General features: G+C 43.0%; 1 protein-coding gene across 1 annotated transcript in view; it reads left to right on the top strand.

Moving 5' to 3' along the window:
- The window catches only part of rassf4a (Ras association domain family member 4a), a 77,077-nt gene that overhangs the window by 42,056 nt on the left and 12,901 nt on the right, over positions 1–22,120 (top strand). Inside the window, exons 4-5 of the mRNA XM_064932017.1 lie at positions 21,773–21,888; positions 21,962–22,044. Of these exons, the coding sequence (XP_064788089.1) occupies positions 21,773–21,888; positions 21,962–22,044 (199 nt within the window). The remainder of the gene's footprint in view (positions 1–21,772; positions 21,889–21,961; positions 22,045–22,120) is intronic.

The following is a 22,120-nucleotide window of genomic DNA, read 5'->3' as shown; positions in this document are numbered from 1 at the left end:
AGTTAATCCACTGTTCCTAGGTCGTCATTGAAAATAAGAATTTGTTCTTAACTGACTTAGTTAAATAAAGGATAAATAATGTGACCAGTTTATTTTGTGATGAAACGTTCACACATTCACAGAAGTAGTGACAGCATACACAATCATGGAAACTGGGAAATGTGGGCTACATTAGTCCTAGTGCTAACTGAGGAAAGATTGACATAACACAAGCTAATGCCTAAGCTAACTACATAATTACGATAGGACAACCTGAATGACCACGAAATTAATCATTCGTAACATTTGTTATTTACCGTTTTCACTGTTTCCAGTCAGCCAAAACACCCTTAGTCTGTCAAAATAACATTAGCCGTTTTCCACTCAGTCACACTAAAAGACTTGCAAGTTACCGGTTACAACAATGCCACATCTCAATACTTGCTCACATTCTGCTGGACTCCACGCGCTGCTAGCGGGAGAATTAACCCACTGGCTGGGTCAAATGTCCATAATCCAACCTAAATAGCCCAGCACCAACAACCCAACCTGGCTGTTTTTACAGAAAACAACCCAATATTTTTTGAAGTGTAACTTACATCTCAAAACCATGCATGTAAAAGCCTTGATCTGGTGTACACATATTTCTCTGTCCTCAGTTCGATTGAAGGCCTCAATCTGTATTTTTGTCTTGTAACTGATCGCTTCTAGAAAGAGAGAAGAACAACACAAGATAAAAATAAGCTAGCTTTATTTCCAGGGTGTTGATGCATCCTCCTCACAATACAGCATATTCCAACACCACTGGTAGGGTAAGCTACAACATTATTCTAAAATGTATCAAATAAAACAATTTCCTCATCAATCTACACACAATACCCCATAATGACAAAGCGAGAACAGGTTTTTAGAAATGTTTGCACATTTATTTACATAAGTATTCAGACCCTTTGCTATGAAACTCTAAATTGAATTCAGGTGCATCCTGATTCCATTGATCATCCTTGAGATGTTTCTACAACTTGATTGGAGTCCACCCGTGACAAATTCAAATGATTGGACATTATTTAGAAAGGCACATACCTGTCTATATAAGGTCCCAAGGTTGACAGTGCATGTCAGAGCAAAGACCAAGCCATAAGGTCGAAGGAATTGTCCGCAGAGCTCAGAGACAGGATTGTGTCGAGGCACAGATCTGGGGAAGGGTAGCAAAACATTTCTGCAGCATTGAAGGTCCCCAAGAACACCGTGGCCACCATCATTCTTAAATGGAAGAAGTTTGGAACCACCAAGACTCTTCCGAGAGCTGGCCGCCTGGCCAAACTGAGCAATCGGGCGAGAAGGGCCTTGGTTTTGGAGGTGACCAAGAACCCAATGGTCATTCTGACAGAGCTCCAGAGTTCCTCTGTGGAGATGGGAGAACCTTCCAGGAGGACAACCATCTCTGCAGCACTCCGCCAATCAGGCCTATATGGTAGAGTGGCCAGACGGAAGCCACTCCTCAGTAAAAAGCACATGACAGCCCACTTGGAGTTTGCCAAAAGCCACGTAAGGATTCTCAGACCATGAGAAACAAGATTCTCTGGTCTGATGAAACTCTTTGGCTTGAATGCCAATCAATTTTAGTATAAGACTGCAACGTAACAAAATGTAGAAAAAGTCAAGGAGTCTGAGTACCTTCCAATCGCACTGCACTGAAGCTAGCTAGCTAGATAGCTTGGTTTCCTTTTTCCAACAGACATTTCTAATCCCCCTGATTGGTTACTGATCTTGGAACACAGATTATTGTTGTCACAGGTTTCCCACAGATTGAAATAGAATCTTGAGAGAACTGTCTGCCAGAAAAGAAAGAAAACTCTTTCTAACTGTTTGCCACTAAATATTTTCGTTGCCACTAGTGGAGCATGTGGGGATAATGAGTAAGATTCTGTGTTTTCACATGCAAAAGTGATTGCTTTTGAGATTTATCTGCCTTCCCAATGAAAATTAGTTTGAAAATTCTAACATTTATTTTGTGGAAAATAGATGTATGTTGTATGTTTCTGGATGATGCACCATGCTGCCTTGTTGACAAAATGACAGAGTGGCACAGGTTACTGTTGGATTTGAGAATGGTGCTCCTCCCTCCCCGCTTTTGCCCGACAACGTAACGGGCCTGCCTATTCAAGTGTATTTTGGAGTGACCGTGGAATGAACCAATCACATTTTGACTTGGAATGGGTGGGACCATTTTGAAAAAAAGTAAAGTGACTACTGACTGAGAGCAATAGCCTAGTTTTCCCATGCTTTTGTTGTATTGAGTGTGACAATGGAGGTGGCTTTAGCAGGTGTTATCGAGGAGGAAATGGTGGCTAATTTGTTAGCATCGCCCTTTTTAAGATTAGCTTTGAACGAGAAATGAAATGTTATGCAGAGGGGGAGGCCAACACCGTGGATGACTGGGTGTGAGCAGACCAACAAGCTGCACTGTTGGGATTATTGTCTACTCTTCAGCACCGACAAGATATCAACCTGGGCCAGTACTGGTTTCAAAGACCTAGCCAGTTTTATGGAGTCAGTTCTTTGCCGCCAAGACTCAACTTCCCAACTGCAAGCTACGGTGAGTTCAAAAACATTTTGAGGACACGAGTAGACCTTCGGCTTAACGAGCAGCAGCACAGAGAAGCTCTTTCTCACAATGATAAAATACTGCTTTCTCAAGTCTTGAGAAAATAGAGCCCAACTTTGATCTACCGTGGCTCAAAACTAAACTCACACAGTGATGTACTCCAACTCTGACTTCGAAAGTAGGAGCCCGGCCTGTCTTCTCCACTTTCTCCAGAATTTAGAAGCGGCTGAATAAGAGTATGTACCAACTGTATCTGCTTATCTGTCTGGTCTTGACCATTCTTGTGTCCACTGCCTCAGTTGAAAAGATATTCTCCGCCCTGAAATGGATCAAGACTTACTCCAGGAACACCACCAGACAGGCCCGACTGTCAGCCTTGGCTTTGATCTCAACCGAGAGTACTACTCTCAGATATAAAATCAAAGGACAAACTACACGACCTTGCCATTGCCCATTTCATAAAGAAGGACCGGAGGAAGGATTTCGTTTCAAATTATCATCATCTTTTGAGTGGCACAGATTCTGTTGCTATTAATCTCTTTGATATAATGTGTGTGTGAAACATTGTTGTATTTTAACATAATCACTGGCTATTTTGTGTGCTAACAGTGCTAAAAGATGTTTGTAATGGGAAGTAACAGCTGGCTTCTTCATTTCGTGTTGGAATTGCTAAATGGTTTACATTTTTGTATTGTTACGATTGGGGTCTACTGACTTATTATTTTCGAGTCAAAGGACTACTTATTCTTTAACATTCTTATTCTTTAAGATTCTTGAAGGCCTCATTGGTTAAACTTAATTACAACTATAGGCTACATTACTTTTGAATTGGTGACACTACACAATGTTCGTAACCAAGCCGCAACTTCTCCAGGTGCGCAATACTTTCTGTGTGGAAGAGTTTCATACACACACACACACGCTATAGCAAGAGAGCAGGGAGGGGGCAAAAAAGTAGGCTCTGCGCCATTTTCATAGTATTGACATCACTTTTACGGTAGCCTATCACACAACTGTGTAATGCAACTGAATGATAACTGAGTGAACGCTTGCTTACTTCCTTTAGTAAGCTACACACGGTCTTGGTCCTACTACTGTAACATAAAAAAATTTGTTTTTTAAAATTAGGCCTATCTGAAATGCAGCCATACACAACAGCTGTAATCTTTCACACAAGAAAGCACACGATGTTGAAGAGAATCCTCACAAAGACTGGTAGCCCAAGATGTGCTCATTAAAACGGAACACAATGCAACCATCGATTCAGGACCATGGACCGAAGGCTACCGCTAGTCAGCGCTGTTTGATGGATAACGTTTGATGCGCTACCAATTTCAGCACCACTGTAGGGGACATCCAGGGCTCAACTTATAGCACAACCATTTAAGGTACATTGGTCATTGTCAATATACCCATCAAATAACGCAAAGCTGTATATCTATCAATAGCAAATAGACCCGCAAAAGCAAGTAATGACATTAAGAATCAAAGATAAATGGAAATGATGCATAAGCATAGCCCTAAACTGTACCTTACATTAAAACTTTTGCCCAACCACCAGTAGGCTTACACGAGGGAAAACCAATGTAAAAATAATTCTGGCATTGCGGCCAGGGCGATTAAAGGTTGTAGCTTACCATTTAGAAGAGTTGCAGCCTCCTCGATGCTGTGTTGATACTCATGAGAAGTTTTTGATTTCATTCTCCTTCCTGCCAAAATATACTTGTCCGGTCCCTCTCAAATGTCAGCTGGACAAGCTGGGCTTTTCATTGATTGTAACAAACATTGTAACATGCTCTGTGTTCAGAGTCTGTGTTTATCGAATACTTTCTTCGGGGTGGAGAACAATTTTTTTGCACGTTGCTGTCGATGCCCCCAAAATGTTGTTTCAGTGCCAACAGCACAGTCAGCATTGCTGACAAAGGCCCGCCGTATCTTTGAGGAACACTGAATGGGGTCCATGTGTTGTTGCTGGCTGTGGTTGAGATTTCACTTTGCAAGAACGTGCCAGCCACAATACACTCTGCTTCCACTAGCTCAGTTTTGGTTAGATCCAACAGGTCGTCAGGTGCTAGTGACCGGGGTAACCAAGTTGCTTCTTGTTGGTCAGCAGGTGGCGTGGGGGATGGGTGGGTATAACATTTGATGCTAGGCTCCTCAACCTCAGTGGTCAGGCCTGCAGGTTGGTTGGTGAGCTTGTCTGCCCTTGGCAGTGCCCAGCCATTTTCGGACAGGTCTATCAATGCTGTTCAAAGCTTAGGCAACGAGCAATAAAACATAACGAAGCTAGTAGCTATAAGCTGGCTTATTATTAGCTGTAAGCCTAGCTGTCTGCAAAAGTGAACAACTCGTACCCCTCTGTAAGAAAAAAAACCCACCCTGGGATCCAATGAGCTTCCAAAGCAAGGTAATGAAGGCGGTACCTTATGACATTGAATGGCTAGGTGCCCAGTCAGAATGCCTTTGGGAATTGTACCTACTATATATTACATCTCCCCTCCCTCACCCCTCTGGGTGTACCCTCAGGTTATGAGGGCACACCCAGCATATCAAATGAAATCACATTTTATTGGTCACATGCACGTGTTTAGCAGATGTTTTTGCTCCGACAGTACAGTAATATCTAACAAGTAATATCTAACAATTTCACAACATATACCCAATACACACAAATCTAAGTAAAGGAATGGAATTAAGAATATATAAATATATGGACGAGCAATGTCAGAGCGGCATAGACTAATATACAGTAGAATGGAATACAGTATATTGTGACGACCCTCCCACTCTGTATGCCGTATTCTCTCTTTGTTGTTTCCTTATTAGGATGTCAGTGGGCGGAGTTGGGAGGGTCGTCAGCTACATGGGAAACACCTGGGCCCGGTGTCTCCCAGGATAAATACACCACTTGTAACGGTTTTCTTGAGGTGAAGGAGAGGCGGACCAAAACGCAGCGTGGTTATATTGATTCATGTTTAATTAAAAAAAAGATAAACGAACACTACAAAACAATAAATGTGGAAAACCAAAAACAGCCCTATCTTGTGCAAACACAGAGACAGGAACAATCACCCACAAACACACAGTGAAACCCAGGCTACCTAAGTATGATTCTCAATCAGAGACAACTAATGACACCTGCCTCTGATTGAGAAACATACTAGGCCGAAACATAGAAATACCCAAATCATAGAAAAACAAACATAGACTGCCCACCCCAACTCATGCCCTGACCATACTAAATAATGACAAAACAAAGGAAATAAAGGTCAGAACGTGACTCTCTCCATGCAGACACATTTATGGATTTTGTTGTGTTTCTTGGTGGTTTTTGAGTTGTTTGCTTTAGCATCTTTTCAACACCCTGCATTATCACATTTATGCATGCAAAACACTCACACTACTGATTACTGATTACACACACCATTGTATATTTTCCTTAGTTGCTTTAGTTAATAAATATATATTTTGTTACGCCTTATCTCCATGTTGTCTCCCTTTTGTTACGGGCTTTGAGCCGGTTCGTGACAAGTGGGGGCTCATCCGGGATCTTTGAACTATTGGTTGGGAGACCGGGGAGGTACGTGTTTGGTTTGCATATTTTGTTTGAGTTTGATAGGCCCAGTATTGGTTGCCTTTGTTGTTTGGGTTGTGTGATGCGTTGGAGAGAGTATAATGGTTAGTTTCCAGGCCCTGCCTAGCCTGGAAACGTTTGTTCTGCTCTCTGTTGGGACGTCAGTCTGAGGTGAGTAATCGGCTGTGTACCTCGGTGGGAGATTTGGGTAGTTTAGTGGAACTTGCTACCCGGAGCTATAGCATTTTTCCCCTGATAGGCTTAGCGACCTGTTTCATTTTTTGGAATATGTTGGGCATGGTTAATGTTTGTTATTTTTGTGTGGTGTCTGTGGACTGAGCAGTTGTCTCGGGGGCACATCCGTGGCTTGGTGGAATTTGCCAGCATGCTGTGGAGTTCTATTTCCTTGCCAGCGGGCTACAGTGCATAAATTCCCACCCCAATTCCGCACAAAGACTAGGGTTGAGTTATTGTAGGTTTTGGGGAAGCTCCGTATCTCATCTCTCTTCTGTGGTGCTCGGGGTGATTGTCAATTCTCGGGTTGTGGTCTGGTGTGCCCAGCAGAGGGGAAGAGTGAGAATTTTTTGGGGTGACTATGGCGTCTTATGTAGATGAGTTAATTCGCTTTCCATCAGAGGAATTGTTAGATTTAGGTACTAAAGAACAGATGTTGAAGATCGCTGAACACTACAAGGTTGAAATTAGTGATAAACGTTTAAAGAATTGTATTAGGTTGATATTGAAGGCCAATTTGATGGAGAGTGGTATTCTTGAAGTTACCACTGGGCCAGCCTCTGCTGAGGACTTGTCATCTCCCCATAACGTTACAATGGCCATTCCATCGGTTAGTCCTAGTAGCCTTCTTTTTGAACAGCAGAAAGAACTGCTTCTGTTACAGCTAGTGCATGATCGGTAGCATGAACATGAGAAAAGGGAGCATGATCGGCATCATGATCGTGAGAAGCTAGAGCATGATCGTGAGAAGCTAGAGCATGATCGTGTACAGTTTGCAAAGGAATTGGCATTTAAACAAGATATGGAGCGTGCTAAAATCAAGTTGCAACAAGAACGTATAGAGTTGGTTAGGGAAGGAAAGATCTCAGGGGAGAGTTTGTTCTGGGAAGGTGACCCAGATTTACCTAGGGGTAGTTCCTCTTTTGGTCGTGCCCCAGAGACATTTGATATTGTTGGGAACCTACGGTTATTGCTTCAGTTTAATGAAAAGGGCCCTGAGACATTATTTTCGTTGTTTGAGCATGTTGCTGACGCTAGGAGTTGGCCTGATTCTGACCGCACTTTAATGTTACAGTGTGTGCTGACCGGTAAAGCGCAGGAAGCATATTCAGCCCTTAGTGTAGCCGACAGTGGCCGGTTATGATAAAGTTAAAACAGCTGTGTTACAGATTTATGAATTGGTCCCTGAGGCTTACCGCCAACGATTTAGAACTTTAAAAAGGGATGATAAGCAGACTCATGTTGAGTTTGCGCGACAATTATCTTTACAGTTTAATCGCTGGTGTTCCGCCTCTGCAGTTGTGACTTTCCAAGGGCTGTGTGATCTGATTATGTTAGAGCAATTTAAGGACACAATTCCTGATCGTATTGCCACGTATATTAACAAACAGAAAGTAAAGAATGTCGCTGAAGCTGCGGTTTTGGCGGACGAGTATGTGTTGACTCACAAAAGTGTCTTTGCAGAGCCCCGTATTCGGAAAGAGTGGGGGCGTTCGTATAGATTTGGGCTTCGCTCACCGAGATACTTTGGTTCATGGGGAGAGTTCTATTCAACTAGGGTTGAGCCTGACTCCCATGGTAAAGCTGACTTTGGGCAGGAGTGTCACTACTGTCAAGGTTCAGGTCATTGGAAAAACAAATGTCCACTTCTCAGGTCAAAGGGTGCTTACGCTAAATCTAAGGCTACCGCGTTAGCTGCACCTGTTCCACATCAGTTCACTCATGACTCATTTCCTCAGGCCCAGGAGAATGTGAAAGTCCATATTGATCCAAACTATTTACCTTTCATTACGGAAGGTTTTGTGTCTATGTTTGGAAGTAAAACCTAGTGCCAGTGAAGATCCTGCGAGACACAGGTGCCTCTGAATCATTTGTGTTGGAGTCTGTGTTACCCTTTTCTTTTGAGACTGATTCGGGGAATAGTGTTCTAATTAGGGGAATAGGTTTGAACACTCTGTCAGTTCCATTGCATAAACTGATGTTGGATTGTGGATTGGTGAAGGGTGAAGTTGTTGTGGGGGTGCGTCCTTTGTTGCCTATTGAGGGTATCGACGTTATCCTTGGGAATAACTTGGCTGGTGAGCGTGTATGGCCTGTCGTGTTTCCATCTCTAGTGGTTTCCACCAAGCCGTCATTTGTTTGGATTCCTGATGAGAGTGTACAGAGTTTCCCAGAGATGTTCTCTGCGTGTGCAGTGACACGTTCTATGGGCCGTGGCGAACTGGTCACTGTGCCGACTAATGATGATAATAATACAAAGAAGTATGTTGCTGTTTTCCCTGTTATCCCGTTATCTGTAACTCGCTCAGATCTAATCCATGCGCAACGCGATGACCCCACGTTAGAAGAGTTACGTGACCAAATTGTGCCTGTAGAACAGTTGGGAGATGTCGCCCTTGGCTATTTTCGCCAAGAGGATGTCCTGATGAGAAAGTGGGTGTCTCATGATAGTTGTTTTTTGGGGGAGGCAATTAGTCAGGTTGTTGTACCAGTTAACCTCTCTGGGCAACCCAACACGCTAGCGTCCCACCTTGCCAACAATAAATGCGCTACACCAAATGCTAATAGCACTCGTTAAAACTCAAACGTTCATTAAAACACACATGCAGGGTACTCAATTGAAGCTACACTCGTTGTGAATCTAGCCAACAAGTCAGATTTTTAAAATGCTGTTCGGCGAAAGCATGAGAAGCTATTATCTGATAGCATGCAACACCCCGAAATACCTGAAGGGGACGTAAACGAAAGAATTAGCGTAGCCGGCGCTACACAAAAACGCAGAAATAAAATATAAAACATTCATTACCTTTGACGAGCTTCTTTGTTGGCACTCCTATATGTCCCATAAACATCACAATTGGGTCTTTTTTTTCGATTAAATCGGTCCTTGTATACCCAAAATGTCCATTTATGAAGACACTGGAAAAACACTGTTTCTAAACGCAACGTTATTTTTTTTAATTAAAAAAGTTGCCTATAAACTTTGACAAAACACTTCAAACTACTTCTGTAATCCAACTTTAGGTATTAGTAAACGTTAATAAATGATCAAATTGATCACGGAGCGATCTGTATTCAATAGGAGCAAGTTTGGAAAACGTAGTCCACTTTCCCCCTTCCATTTCTTCCTGCTGTGTACCCGACGAGAGGATGTGCCTATTACTCATATGACCAAGGATTTACCTGCATAGAAATCACAACACTGGCGACATCGTGTGGAAGCTGTAGGAACTGTAAGCCAGTCGCTATCTATTATACCTTGCAATAGACAATACAGAGACTGGCGGATAAAATAAAGGTAAAATTAAAATAAACAAATATTGACATTGGAGATGCTGACCCCATTCGTCAGCGGTTCTATAGAGTTTCTTCAGAGAAACTACGTTGTCTGGATGCTGAGGTCAAGTACATGCTGGAGAGTAAGATAGCAGAGCCTTCTTTCTCCAGTTGGGCTTCTCCCTGTATCTTGGTCAGTAAACCGGATGGAACAAACCGATTTTGTACGGACTACCATAAGGTAAACAGTGTCACAAAGCCAGATTCTTTTCCTCTTCCTCGGATGGAGGACTGTGTTGATCAAGTCGGTGCAGCTAAGTTTGTGAGCAAATTTGACCTGTTATTGGCAGGTGCCACTGACGACTAGGGCACGTGAAATCTCTGCCTTTATTACACCCTTTGGTCTGTACTCGTATTCGGTTATGAGTTTCGGTCTGCGTAATGCACCTGACACTTTTCAGCGACTTATGAACAGGGTTGTCGCCGGTTTGACCGGGTGCGCTGTTTATTTGGACGATGTAGTGATATATGCAGATACTTGGGAAGAACATCTGTCCCGTATTCAAGCCTTGTTCAAACGTCTGGCTGCGGGTCGCCTCACAATCAATCTGGCTAAATGCGAGTTTGCTCAGGCGACCGTTACATACCTTGGAAAAGTGGTTGGGCAGGGTGAAGTGCGTCCTGTTCGGGCTAAAGTGGTGGCTATTGATGCTTTTCCACCACCAACTACTAAAAAGGAACTGATGTGTTTCTTGGGCATGATTGGTTATTACCGTAGTTATTGTAATAATTTCTCTACTGTGGTCGCTCCTTTGACAGGTATGCTGAAAGCTAAGGCTGTTTACGTTTGGTCTACTCATTGTCAACACGCTTTTGAAGATGCAAAGAGGTTGCTTACCTCAACTCCGGTGCTGGCTGCTCCTCGCATGGATTTGTCATTTACCTTGCAGGTGGATGCTAGTCATGTGGAGGCAGGTGCAGTTTTGCTGCAAGCAGATGTGTCTGGGGTTGAGAGGCCTGTTAGTTTCTTTTCTAAAAAGTTTAACGATTATCAGTTGAACTATTTGGTTATTGAAAAGGAAGCGCTAGCACTCATTTGGGCCCTACAACACTTCGAAGTGTATGTCGGGTCGGGGGTAGTACCTATTGTGGTCTACACCGACCATATCCCCCTCACTTTTTTGAGGTCCATGATGTGTCCAAACCAGAGGATAATGCGATGGTGTTTATTTTTACAATCATTCCATCTCGATGTGCGGCCCATCCGGGGGACTGAAAACGTGATTGCTGATGCTCTCTCTCGTGGGCCCTGTTCCTAAATGTTTACGTGACTGACCATTGTTCTTATTGTTATGTTCTCTCTGTGCTGTCTGCTCCCTCCTGTTTTTTTCTTCTTTCCTCTTAAATGTTGCTTCCTGTGCGAAGGTTGCTGAGGTCTAGGGAGGAGGTTGGCTGGGGCAAATTGTAAGTGAACACGTAACCCCTCATCAATTTGGGACGCAGAAACTGTGTCAAGTTGGGACGCAGAGGGCTGTGTCGTTGTTCCGGGGCCCTTGTTGGTCCCCGGTTTTATGGGGGGAAATGTGACGACCCTCCCACTCTGCCGTATTCTCTCTTTGTTGTTTCCTTATTAGGATGTCGGTGGGCGGAGTTGGGAAGGTCGTCAGCTACATGGGAAACACCTGGGCCCGGTGTCTCCCAGGATAAATACACCACTTCCCCATTCATGGAGGAGACTCTCTCCATGCAGACACCTTTATGGATTTTGTTGTGTTTCTTGGTGGTTTTTGAGTTGTTTGCTTTAGCATCTTTTCAACACCCTGCATTATCACATTTATGCATGCAAAACACTCACTTACACTACTGATTACTGATTACACACACCATTGTATATTTTCCTTAGTTGCTTTAGTTAATAAATATATATTTTGTTACGCCTTATCTCCACGTTGTCTCCCTTTTGTTACGGGCTTTGAGCCGGTTCGTGACAATATACATATGAGATGAGTAATGCAAAATATGTAAACATTATTATAATGACTAGTGTTCCAATTATTGAAGTGGCCAGTGATTTAAAGTCTATGTATTAAGGGCAGCAGCCTCTAATATGCGAGTGATGGCTATTTAACAGTCTGATGGCCTTGAGATAGAAGCTGTTTTTCAGTCTCTCTGTCTCAGCTTTGATGCACCTGTACTGACCTCGCCTTCTGGATGATAGCGGGATGAACAGGCAGTGGCTCGGGTGGTTGTTGTCCTTGATGTTTTTATGGCCTTCCTGTGACATCAGGTGCTGCAGGTGTCCGTTGGGCAGGTGATGCGTTGGGCAGAGCGCACTACCTTCGGGAGAGCCCTGCTGTTGCAGGTGGTGCAGTTGCTGTACCAGGTGGTGATACAACCCGACGGGATGCTTTCAATTGTGCATCTGTAAAACTTTGAGGGTTTTTGGTGCCAAGCCTGAGGTTATTTTCCTGGCACCACAGTCCCAGAGCCCTTACCTCCTCCCTGTAGTCTGTCTTGTCATTGTTGGTAATCAAGCCTACTACTGTTGTGTCGTCTGCAAACTTGATGGTTGAGTTGGAGGTGTGTATGGCCATGCAGTAATGGGTAAACAGGGAGTACAGGAGGGGGCTGAGCACACACCCTTGTGGGGCCCAAGTGTTGAGGATCAGCGAAGTGTTGCAAAGGGCAGGGTTCAGACCCAGGACCTCAAGCTTAGTGATGAGCTTGGAGGGTACTATGGTGTTCAATACTGAGCTGTAGTCAATGAACAGCATTCTTACCTGGGTATTCCTCTTTTCCAGATTGGATAGGGCAGTGTGCAGAGCGATGGTGTTTGCATTATCTGTGGATCTATTGGGGCGTTAAGCAAATTGAAGTGGGCCTAGGGTGACAGGTCTGGCAGAGGTGATATGATCCTTGACTAGTCTCTCAGTGCCCTTCATGATGACAGAAGGGAGTGCTTCATGCGATAGTAATTTAGTTCAGTTACCTTTGCTTTCATGGGGGGATTGTGTCAAATAGCCCTTACACAGCCTGGAGGTGTGTTGGGTCATTGTCCTGTTGAAAAACAAATGATAGTGGGACTAAGTCCAAACCAGATGGGATGGCGTATTGCTGTGGTAGCCATGCTGGTTAAGTGTGTCTTGAATTCTAAATGAATCACAGACAGTGTTGCCAGCAAAGCACCATCACACCACCACATACATGCTTCACTGTGGGAACCACACATGCAGAGATCATCTGTTCATCTACAGTTCCAAACGGGCTCATCAGACCAAAGGACAGATTTCCACCGGTCTAATTTCTATTGCTTGTGTTTCTTGGCCCAAGCAAGTCTCTTCTTCTTTGTGTCCTTTAGTAGTGGTTTCTTTGCAGCAATTTGACCATGATGGGCTGATTCACACCGTCTCCTCTGAACAGTTGATGTTGAGATGTGTCTATTGCTTGAACTCTGTGAAGCATTTATTTGGGCTGCAATTTCTGAGGGTGGTAACTCTAATGAACTTATCCTCTGCAGCAGAGGTAACTCTGGGTTTTCCTTTCCTGTGGCGATCCTCATGAGAGCCAGTTTCATCATAGCACTTGATGGTTTTTGCGACTGCACTTGAAGAAATCTTCAAAGTTCTTAAAATGTTCCGCATTGACTGACCTCCATGTCTTAAAGTAATGATGGACTTGTTTCTCTTTGCTTATTTGAGCTGTTCTTGACATAATTTGGACTTGGTCTTTTACCAAATAGGGCTATCTTCTGAAAACCACCCCTACCTTTTCACAACAGAACTGATTGGTTCAAACACATTAAGAAGGAAATAAATTCCACAAATTAACTTAACAAGGTTCACCTGTAAATTGAAATGCATTCCAGGTAACTACCTCATGAACCTGGTTGAGAGAATGCCAGGAGTTCAAAGCTATTATCAAGGAAAAGGGTTGCTACTTTGAAGAATCTCAAATATAAAATATATTTTGAATTGTTTTAACACTTTTTGGGGGGGTTTCTACCGCGAATCGCATCTCTGCATGTCTGGCAGACATATCAGTGTGGATGACGGATCACCACCTCAAGCTGAACCTCGGCAAGACGGAGCTGCTCTTCCTCCCGGGGAAGGACTGCCCGTTCCATGATCTCGCCATCACGGTTGACAACTCCATTGTGTCCTCCTCCCAGAGCGCTAAGAACCTTGGCGTGATCCTGGACAACACCCTGTCGTTCTCAACTAACATCAAGGCGGTGGCCCGTTCCTGTAGGTTCATGCTCTACAACATCCGCAGAGTACGACCCTGCCTCACACAGGAAGCGGCGCAGGTCCTAATCCAGGCACTTGTCATCTCCCGTCTGGATTACTGCAACTCGCTGTTGGCTGGGCTCCCTGCCTGTGCCATTAAACCCCTACAACTCATCCAGAACGCCGCAGCCCGTCTGGTGTTCAACCTTCCCAAGTTCTCTCACGTCACCCCGCTCCTCCGCTCTCTCCACTGGCTTCCAGTTGAAGCTCGCATCCGCTACAAGACCATGGTGCTTGCCTACGGAGCTGTGAGGGGAACGGCACCGCAGTACCTCCAGGCTCTGATCAGGCCCTACACCCAAACAAGGGCACTGCGTTCATCCACCTCTGGCCTGCTCGCCTCCCTACCACTGAGGAAGTACAGTTCCCGCTCAGCCCAGTCAAAACTGTTCGCTGCTCTGGCCCCCCAATGGTGGAACAAACTCCCTCACGACGCCAGGACAGCGGAGTCAATCACCACCTTCCGGAGACACCTGAAACCCCACCTCTTCAAGGAATACCTAGGATAGGATAAGTAATCCTTCTCACCCCCCCTTAAATGATTTAGATGCACTATTGTAAAGTGGCTGTTCCACTGGATGTCAGAAGGTGAATTCACCAATTTGTAAGTCGCTCTGGATAAGAGCGTCTGCTAAATGACTTAAGTGTGTAAGTGTACAGGAACAATAGTGGCCATCTTGAAGCATGTGGGGACAGCAGACTGGGATAGGCAGAGACATAGCCTCTGTCCCATTCTGCGCCTTCTGGCAGGACTGGCAGCGCTACATTGGCAAAAACAGGCAGGGTAATTTGTCTACTATTTCTAATGTTTATGGAGAAGCAAAACTGGGGGGGCACAAATTATATCTGGGGCGGGGGGCAGCTGTGCTGTCTCTGTGTGAGTTGCAGCCTGAAGCATGGCTCAAGCCTGTTTGATGTTGTCATCAAAAAGCATTGCTTCTCCTGCAATAGAGTCTGCACTAGAACGGTCCAACTACACAATATAATGTTGTGCGCATTAAGTGATGCTCTGTTTGTATTTTTCTTGATTTTTGAATTTTGCTGTAACAAATTGGATATACCAGAAAGTACCTCTTGACTTATTCCAAATTTTGTTGTGTTACAGCCTGAATTCAAAATTGATGAAACAGATTTTTTTTCTCACCCATCTACACGCAATACTTGATAATAAAGTGAAAACAAAGTGAAAACATGTTTTTAGACAGTTTTGCAAATGTATTAAAAATGAAAATCTTTGCACCTTTGGCAGTGATTACAGCTTTGAGTCATTTTATGTATGCCTGTATCTGCTTTGCATGTCTGGATTTGGGGATTTTCTCCCATGCAAATTTCTTCAAGCTCTGTTGAGTTGGATATTTTTATTTAACCTTTTATTTAACTAGGCAAGTCAGTTAAGAACAAATTCTTATTTACATTGACAGCCTACCAGGGAATAGTGGGTGAATTGCCTTGGTTCAGGGGCAGAATGACAGATTTTTACCTTGTCAGCTCAGGGATTCAATCCAGCAACCTTTCGGTTGCTGGCCCAATGCTCTAACCACTAGGCTACCTGCCACCCCAGGGAGTGGCAGTGAACAGAAAGTCTTTCCACAGGTTTTCCATGGGACTTGAGTCTAGGCTTTGGCTGGGGCACTCAAGGACTTCTTGGTCTGAAGCCAGAACTTTGAATTCAGGCTGTAACACAACAAAAAAGTGGAATAAGGGTATAAGAACACTTTCTCAAGGCACTGTACATCCAATAGTCATGGTTCGCCACAGTCTCAAACACTGAAATCATTTTTGTAAAGACCTGTAGTTGGATTCCTTGCCAGGTAAACCGGTTGTGTGTGTGTGTGTGTGTGTGTGCGCGTGCGTGTTAGCGTGCATGATTGGGTGGGTCCGTGGGTGCATGCGTCATGTGCATGTGTGTTATTGAGTATGGGTGCATTGTTTAAGCTCATATGACCTGAACAGTTGTCAAGTGATGTACTTATAATGCTCTACATATATTGTTTATGGTAGTAAAAGTGCCAGTAGACCTGTCTGTCTGTCTGTCTGCATTCCATTTGTGCATTATCAGACCCACTTAGTGTGTGAGCAGTGTTGCGAAAGTAGCATACATAGCTTCTCTATTATTCTAACTACATGTTCTGGTAGCTTTATGCTGGTTGAGCTTATTTTAAAGCTATGAAGGTAATTAAATATAATTAATTCATTTGATCGTCATGGGTAGCTTTTACAGTAATTATGACATCCTATGCCAAGGTTTGCTTGCTGGCAATGGAGTAGGGGTAGAGGTCATTTCTAGGGCTACAGGACTAGGGTTATGGATTAAGGGTTGTTTCTGGTCGGAGCCACTGTCACACTGAAGGTTCAAGCCATGGAAGAGATCCATCAAGCTGAAGTTTATGACTGTAGCTACCCCTGCTGGTTGCCACTTAAGCAATAAGGCCCGAGGGGGTGTGGTATGTGGCCAATATGCCACGGCTAAGGGCTGTTCTTAGGCACGATGCAACGCGTCATATAACTGGTAAGCAACATAATTAGAGCTGTAAAAATACATGTTTTGTCATACCAGTGATATACCCCGGCTATCGGCCAATCAGAATTGAGGGCTCAAATGACCCAGGTTATAATGGGAATTATAAACTGGGTGATTCCAGCTTGAATGCTGATTGGCTGACAACTGTGGAATATCAGACCGTATACCACGGGTATGACAAAACATTTATATTTACTGCTCTAATTACATTGGTAACCAGTTTATAATAGCAATAAGACACCTCGGGGGTTTGTGATATATGGCCAATATACCACGGCTAAGGGCCATATATATGTATGTATATCATTGATTTAATGAAGCCACATACAAACATGGTCTCTTTTTTGTTTTCTTGAGTAAGGCAGCTCCAAAATGCAGGTGTTTCAGCCGAGCTCAGTGTTTTCTGTGGTGGTGGTGGGGCTTGCCAGCAGAAAATACGGAGCATTGCGCCGTGATTGGCTCAGTGTTCTGTCACTCACGGGGACACTATGTCACTGCCAAGTCTAAGTTTAGAGCTAGAAAAGTCTTGCCCCTTGGGTGCTGCCATAGAGTTACACTAGAAGTGCCCTTCCAAGAAGGCTCAAGGTCATTGGCCACAGATAAAATTATGTCAAATCACGTTATATGTACAGTAGCTTTGATTGGACTGATCATGTAAACATCATACTTTCATAATCTTAGCTAGCAGTCATCATTATGAATCAAGTCAACAATCTACTGGCAAATCCTTTTTAATCCTTGTCATATGAAGAGAAATAATGAAGAGAAATTATAGATAAAATGTACAGGTGCTCATCGGCAATTGGACTTAAACATTACACAACAAATCGCAAATTCAACAATGAGTGGTTTGGAAGGAATCAGTGACAGTGGCTAACTGCAAGCATTGCAAAACAATCACTAGCCTGCTATTCAGTGGAATGGCTGTGTGGTCCCAGATCTGGGATTAAGGGGCTCTTTTACAATTTTAAAATTATAAACATTTTAACATTGGCCATGCTGTTAATGAAGCACGATTTGTGCCCGCTCGTGAAAACTTGACTTCAGTGAGTTCAAGGTAAACGGGAAAGTCGGAAATAAACAAGCTCCGAATGGGAAAATACGTTTTGAACAATAATCCAACTCGGAATTGTAAATCTGGCCTCTTTTTAGAGCTACGACGTGAAGACCAATGACCAATTACGTTTTTTTCAGAGTTCTCAGTTGTTTTAAAAGCACCATAAATCCAGAGAATTCCAGACTTTGATGACAAAATTTGCCCCACGAAGGACCGCCGTGCCACCTTCCTGTTCAAGTGAGCACAGCACAACAAGATGAGTCCAAAAATGTATTCTATGCTGCTGCATAAATTATGTAATATCCCAGGGAGATATGTATTTTTTATTTTACCTTTATTTAACTAGGCAAGTCAGTTAAGAACAAATTCTTATTTTCAATGACAACCTAGGAACAGTGGGTTAACTGCCTGTTCAGGGGTAGAACGACAGATTTGTACCTTGTTAGCTCGGGGGTTTGAACTTGCAACCTTCCGGCTACTAGGCCAACGCTCTAACCACTAGGCTACCCTGCCGCCATATACTGTAGCTAAGAAAGTAATACTAAATGTATGTTGTGTAGTAAGATGTTAGTAGCCCATGTGCCTCACCATAATAATTTGGTCTGTTTACCCCTCAATTTCGCTTACTGTTCTGACTTGGTGGTGCACATGCAGCCTATGACCTGTTTTAGAGAAATGTAATCATCAAATATTGTAAGAGCTTTCATTGTCTGCTTAAATGCCCCCTTTATTTATCCTACGGTCCTGACTTGGTGTACAGGGAGAACACTGTAAGAATGGTCCATATTTTGAATTCTGTCGCTGGACATTTCAAAAGTGCTAAACAAATAGTTATATTGACTACGTCGGTCCGAGCTCGCTCATTAATATCTTAATCAAAATTACAGATTGCCTCTTATCTGATTGTCGTCCCCTACGTTATTGCAGTTTCCATAGACCACCACCAGAGGGGGAGAGAGAGCTACTCAGATTCACTGGCTACTCTGTCAGGATGACTTATCAATAGTGCTTAGACATTTAACTGAAATGTCTGTAATTTTTCTGTTTTTAAACAACTATTTTACCAACTTCAGTTCAATCATTTGATTTCCAATTTGTTATTTTTTCTTCTGTGAGTTCAATGCGTACATCGCACAGTTTCTCTAGAGATAAATCGGATCAAGCCTGAACTGTGTGTTATAGGGAGTTGTAGTTTCTAACAGGCTAATATTCGACATAGTTTAGCTCATAAAACGTGGTAATTAACTACAATGAGCATAATCCATTGCGCATCTACTTTACCTGTATGTGTGTCTTTTATTACTGCTATGGAACAGAGAAGAATGCACTATCGTGAGGTGATATAGAAAGCAGCAGTTGCTTCCCGAGGTATCTCTACCTGAAAATACACAATCTAAGTGATTGATAGTTGGTATTTAGCGTTCATAAAAGTATGCATTATTTACTTTGAAGAACTACAAAATAGTGATTTTGTCAGACAGCATAGGCAGCAGTTCTATAGAGATGAGATGATGACTTGGAATTAAATAATAGTCATCAAATAAAACAAATAATAAAACTCACATATTTTATTGAAGTAAAGAAATGTGAATAAATTATGGTTAATAAGTGATAAGGAATATAATGTGCAGTTACTACAATCATGGGACTTTATTGTGTTATTCTGTGTTGCTACAGCATTCAACCCACATAATGCAAAATGTATTTAATGTTGTTTTTTTTTACTGAAGTTGATAACGGTCAAAATTTCATTCAATCAAACTGACAGCGAACAGGCCTCAAAAAGCACTAATCGCTCAGCACTATTTATCAGCGGCACAGAGAACAGAATCTCAGAAGTAAAATTTGTTTCAGACAGTGGTTGAAGTGGACGGAAATGTGTGCCGGCACTCGTTTTGGGTGCCGGTACTGTGCCAATATTTTTTATTTGCCGATAATCAAGCAGTAGATAATTTAAGGTGCCAGTACTCAGTACCGGTGTGATCCGGCCCAAATCAGGCACTTGTATCACATTTAGATTTATCTTGCTCTCAGTTTGGAATCTTTAGTATTGTCATGCCCTGACCTGAGAGAGCCTTTTTTATGTTTCTATTTTGGTTTGGTCAGGGTGTGATTTGGGTGGGCATTCTATGTTTTGTTTTCTATGTTTCTTTATTTCTATGTTTTGGCCGTGTATGGTTCTCAATCAGGGACAGCTGTCTATCGTTGTCTCTGATTGGGAATCATACTTAGGTAGCCCTTTTTTCCCCTCCTTTCAGTGTGGGTAGTTGACTTTGTTAGTGGCACTATAGCGCTGTAAGCTACATGGTTGTTTCTTTGTTTGTTGGCGACATTTTAAATAAAAAGGAAAATGTACGCTCACCACGCCGCGCTTTGGTCCAACCCTTTCGATGGCCGTGACAAGTATTCCTAAAATATATTATATATAGATCTTGATGCATTAAATATGCAAACATGAAATGTGAAGTTCATGTCTATTGTCTACTTAAACCTGTAAACCATTTCTCAGCTGCGTAGCCACCGCTTTAAATTCCTACCATTTCAACGTGCAGCCACCACGCCACGTTTTTATGGTCTCTATTGTCTAACCATTCGTGACGTCAGGCTTACCGTCATCCTACTTGGTCTGATGTGAATTTTGTCACGAGGTTTTTTTTACTTGACTTGGCCCAGGTTTATACTAAAATCACATTTTATCTTCTCACAAATAGTTTCATATTTAATCATGTAAGTTTTACAACATTTAGATATAACTCTGATATATATATTGTTAAAGCTCTTAAAGTTACAATGTTTACATTACAATGTCTTTCATGATATCACAAAACAATAAATGTTGGACATGATTATTTTTTAAATAGCCACAAACCATTCCAAATGTTTAGATTACAGAAATATTGTTTCATTATCCAATCTTGGATGTTACTGTACTACAAAATCTCTCTGTTGTAAACAAAGGGATTTTCAACTTCCATTTCTGCAGAGTGGGGGAGAGTTCCTGCAAGGTATTAAACTACCCGGCAGTTAAGTCATAAAACTCTAGTGGGATAGAGGAGGTGTCATGTCTTGTTATGTCTGTTCCTGTCCTTTCTCTTCACTCTGTCTCTCTCTGCTGGTCTTTTTAGGTTACCTTCTGTCTCTCATTCTTCAGCTGTTCTACATCTCTCCTAACTAGCTCATTCACCCTTTCCCCACCTGTTCTCTCTTCCCCCTCTGATTAGGTCTCTATTTCTCTCTCTGTTCCTGCTACTTTCAGTGTCTGATTCTTGTTTGTGTTTTTTGATGCCAGAAGCAAGCTGTCGTCTCGTTTGCTTCCACCTTGTCCTGTCCTGTCGGAGTCTGCCTGGCAGGTGCATCCTGCACTATACTAACGTTATTTTTGTTCCGCTGACAACGTTGGAAGAGGATTTATGCCATTCCTGTTTTTCATTAAAGAACTCTGTTTTCTGTTAAAACCGCTTTTGGGTCTTCACTCAAGTTCATAACAGGAGGGGTGCTGATCTGGCAGCTGTGATCCTCACTCAAGAGGGAAAGTCATGCCACGGTCCTCATGAGAACCAGTTTCATCATAACGCTTGATGGTTTTTGAAACTGCAATTGAACAAACTTTCAAAGTTCTTGAAAATGTCCATGTTGACTGACCTTCATGTCTTAAAATAATGATGCACTGGGATGGAGACTGAGAGAATACTGTGCTTGGTGGGCCGGGACCTCCAAGGTCTCAGTGATGGTGGGGAGGTGAGGTAGGGGCAGAAGCAGCCATCTATGCTTCATATTACAGAGGAGAGAGAGGAGAGACAGGAGGGTTAGAGATCTGTGTGTTGTGTTTGTAAGACAATTACTAAATTAGAGGAATGATAGTATCAATGAGTCGCGAGGACTCACGTGTGTCTTTTTCCTTACTATTACCATTACCATTCTATATTCCAACATCTACGTATGTTGGAAAACCCACAAGGATAGTAGGATCTATGGAATTTTCTATGGCAAATTTTCTCTGAGACTGACAGACCTGTAGCTGGTCCGAAGAGCAAGTGTGTGACCGGCCACACGACCATGTGTGATTGAGTGAGAGAATGAGTAGAGCATGAGGCAGCACGTTTTATACAGACTGTGTGTGTGTGTGTGTGTGTGTGTGTGTGTGTGTGTGTGTGTGTGTGTGTGTGTGTGTGTGTGTGTGTGTGTGTGTGTGTGTGTGTGTGTGTGTGTGTGTGTGTGTGTGTGTGTGTGTGTGTAGGAGGAGCAAGCACTGGTCGTCGAGGGGTTGTTGAATATCTACTGGGGTCTGCGGCGACCAATCAGACTGCAGATGCACGACGACAACGAGAGACTCCACTATGGAGGAGTCAACAGGTACACACACACACACACATGCACTAAGCCTATGTGAGTGCCAATCAGTTATGTCAATAATTTGTGTTTGTAGGAATGAGAGATCCCAGGTTCTTCCAAAGCAGACAGAATCTAACAACAACATACTCGACAGAACTACTGACCCTGCCTTGACCAGTAAGTACACACAAGCAGACATTTACATTTTAGTAATTTAGCAGACGCTCTTATTCAGAGCGACTTACAGTTAGTG

The sequence above is a fragment of the Oncorhynchus masou genome, chromosome 23, assembly GCF_036934945.1.
Source record: "Oncorhynchus masou masou isolate Uvic2021 chromosome 23, UVic_Omas_1.1, whole genome shotgun sequence".
NCBI lineage: Eukaryota > Metazoa > Chordata > Actinopteri > Salmoniformes > Salmonidae > Oncorhynchus > Oncorhynchus masou.
This window is presented reverse-complemented; position numbering and strand designations above follow the sequence as displayed.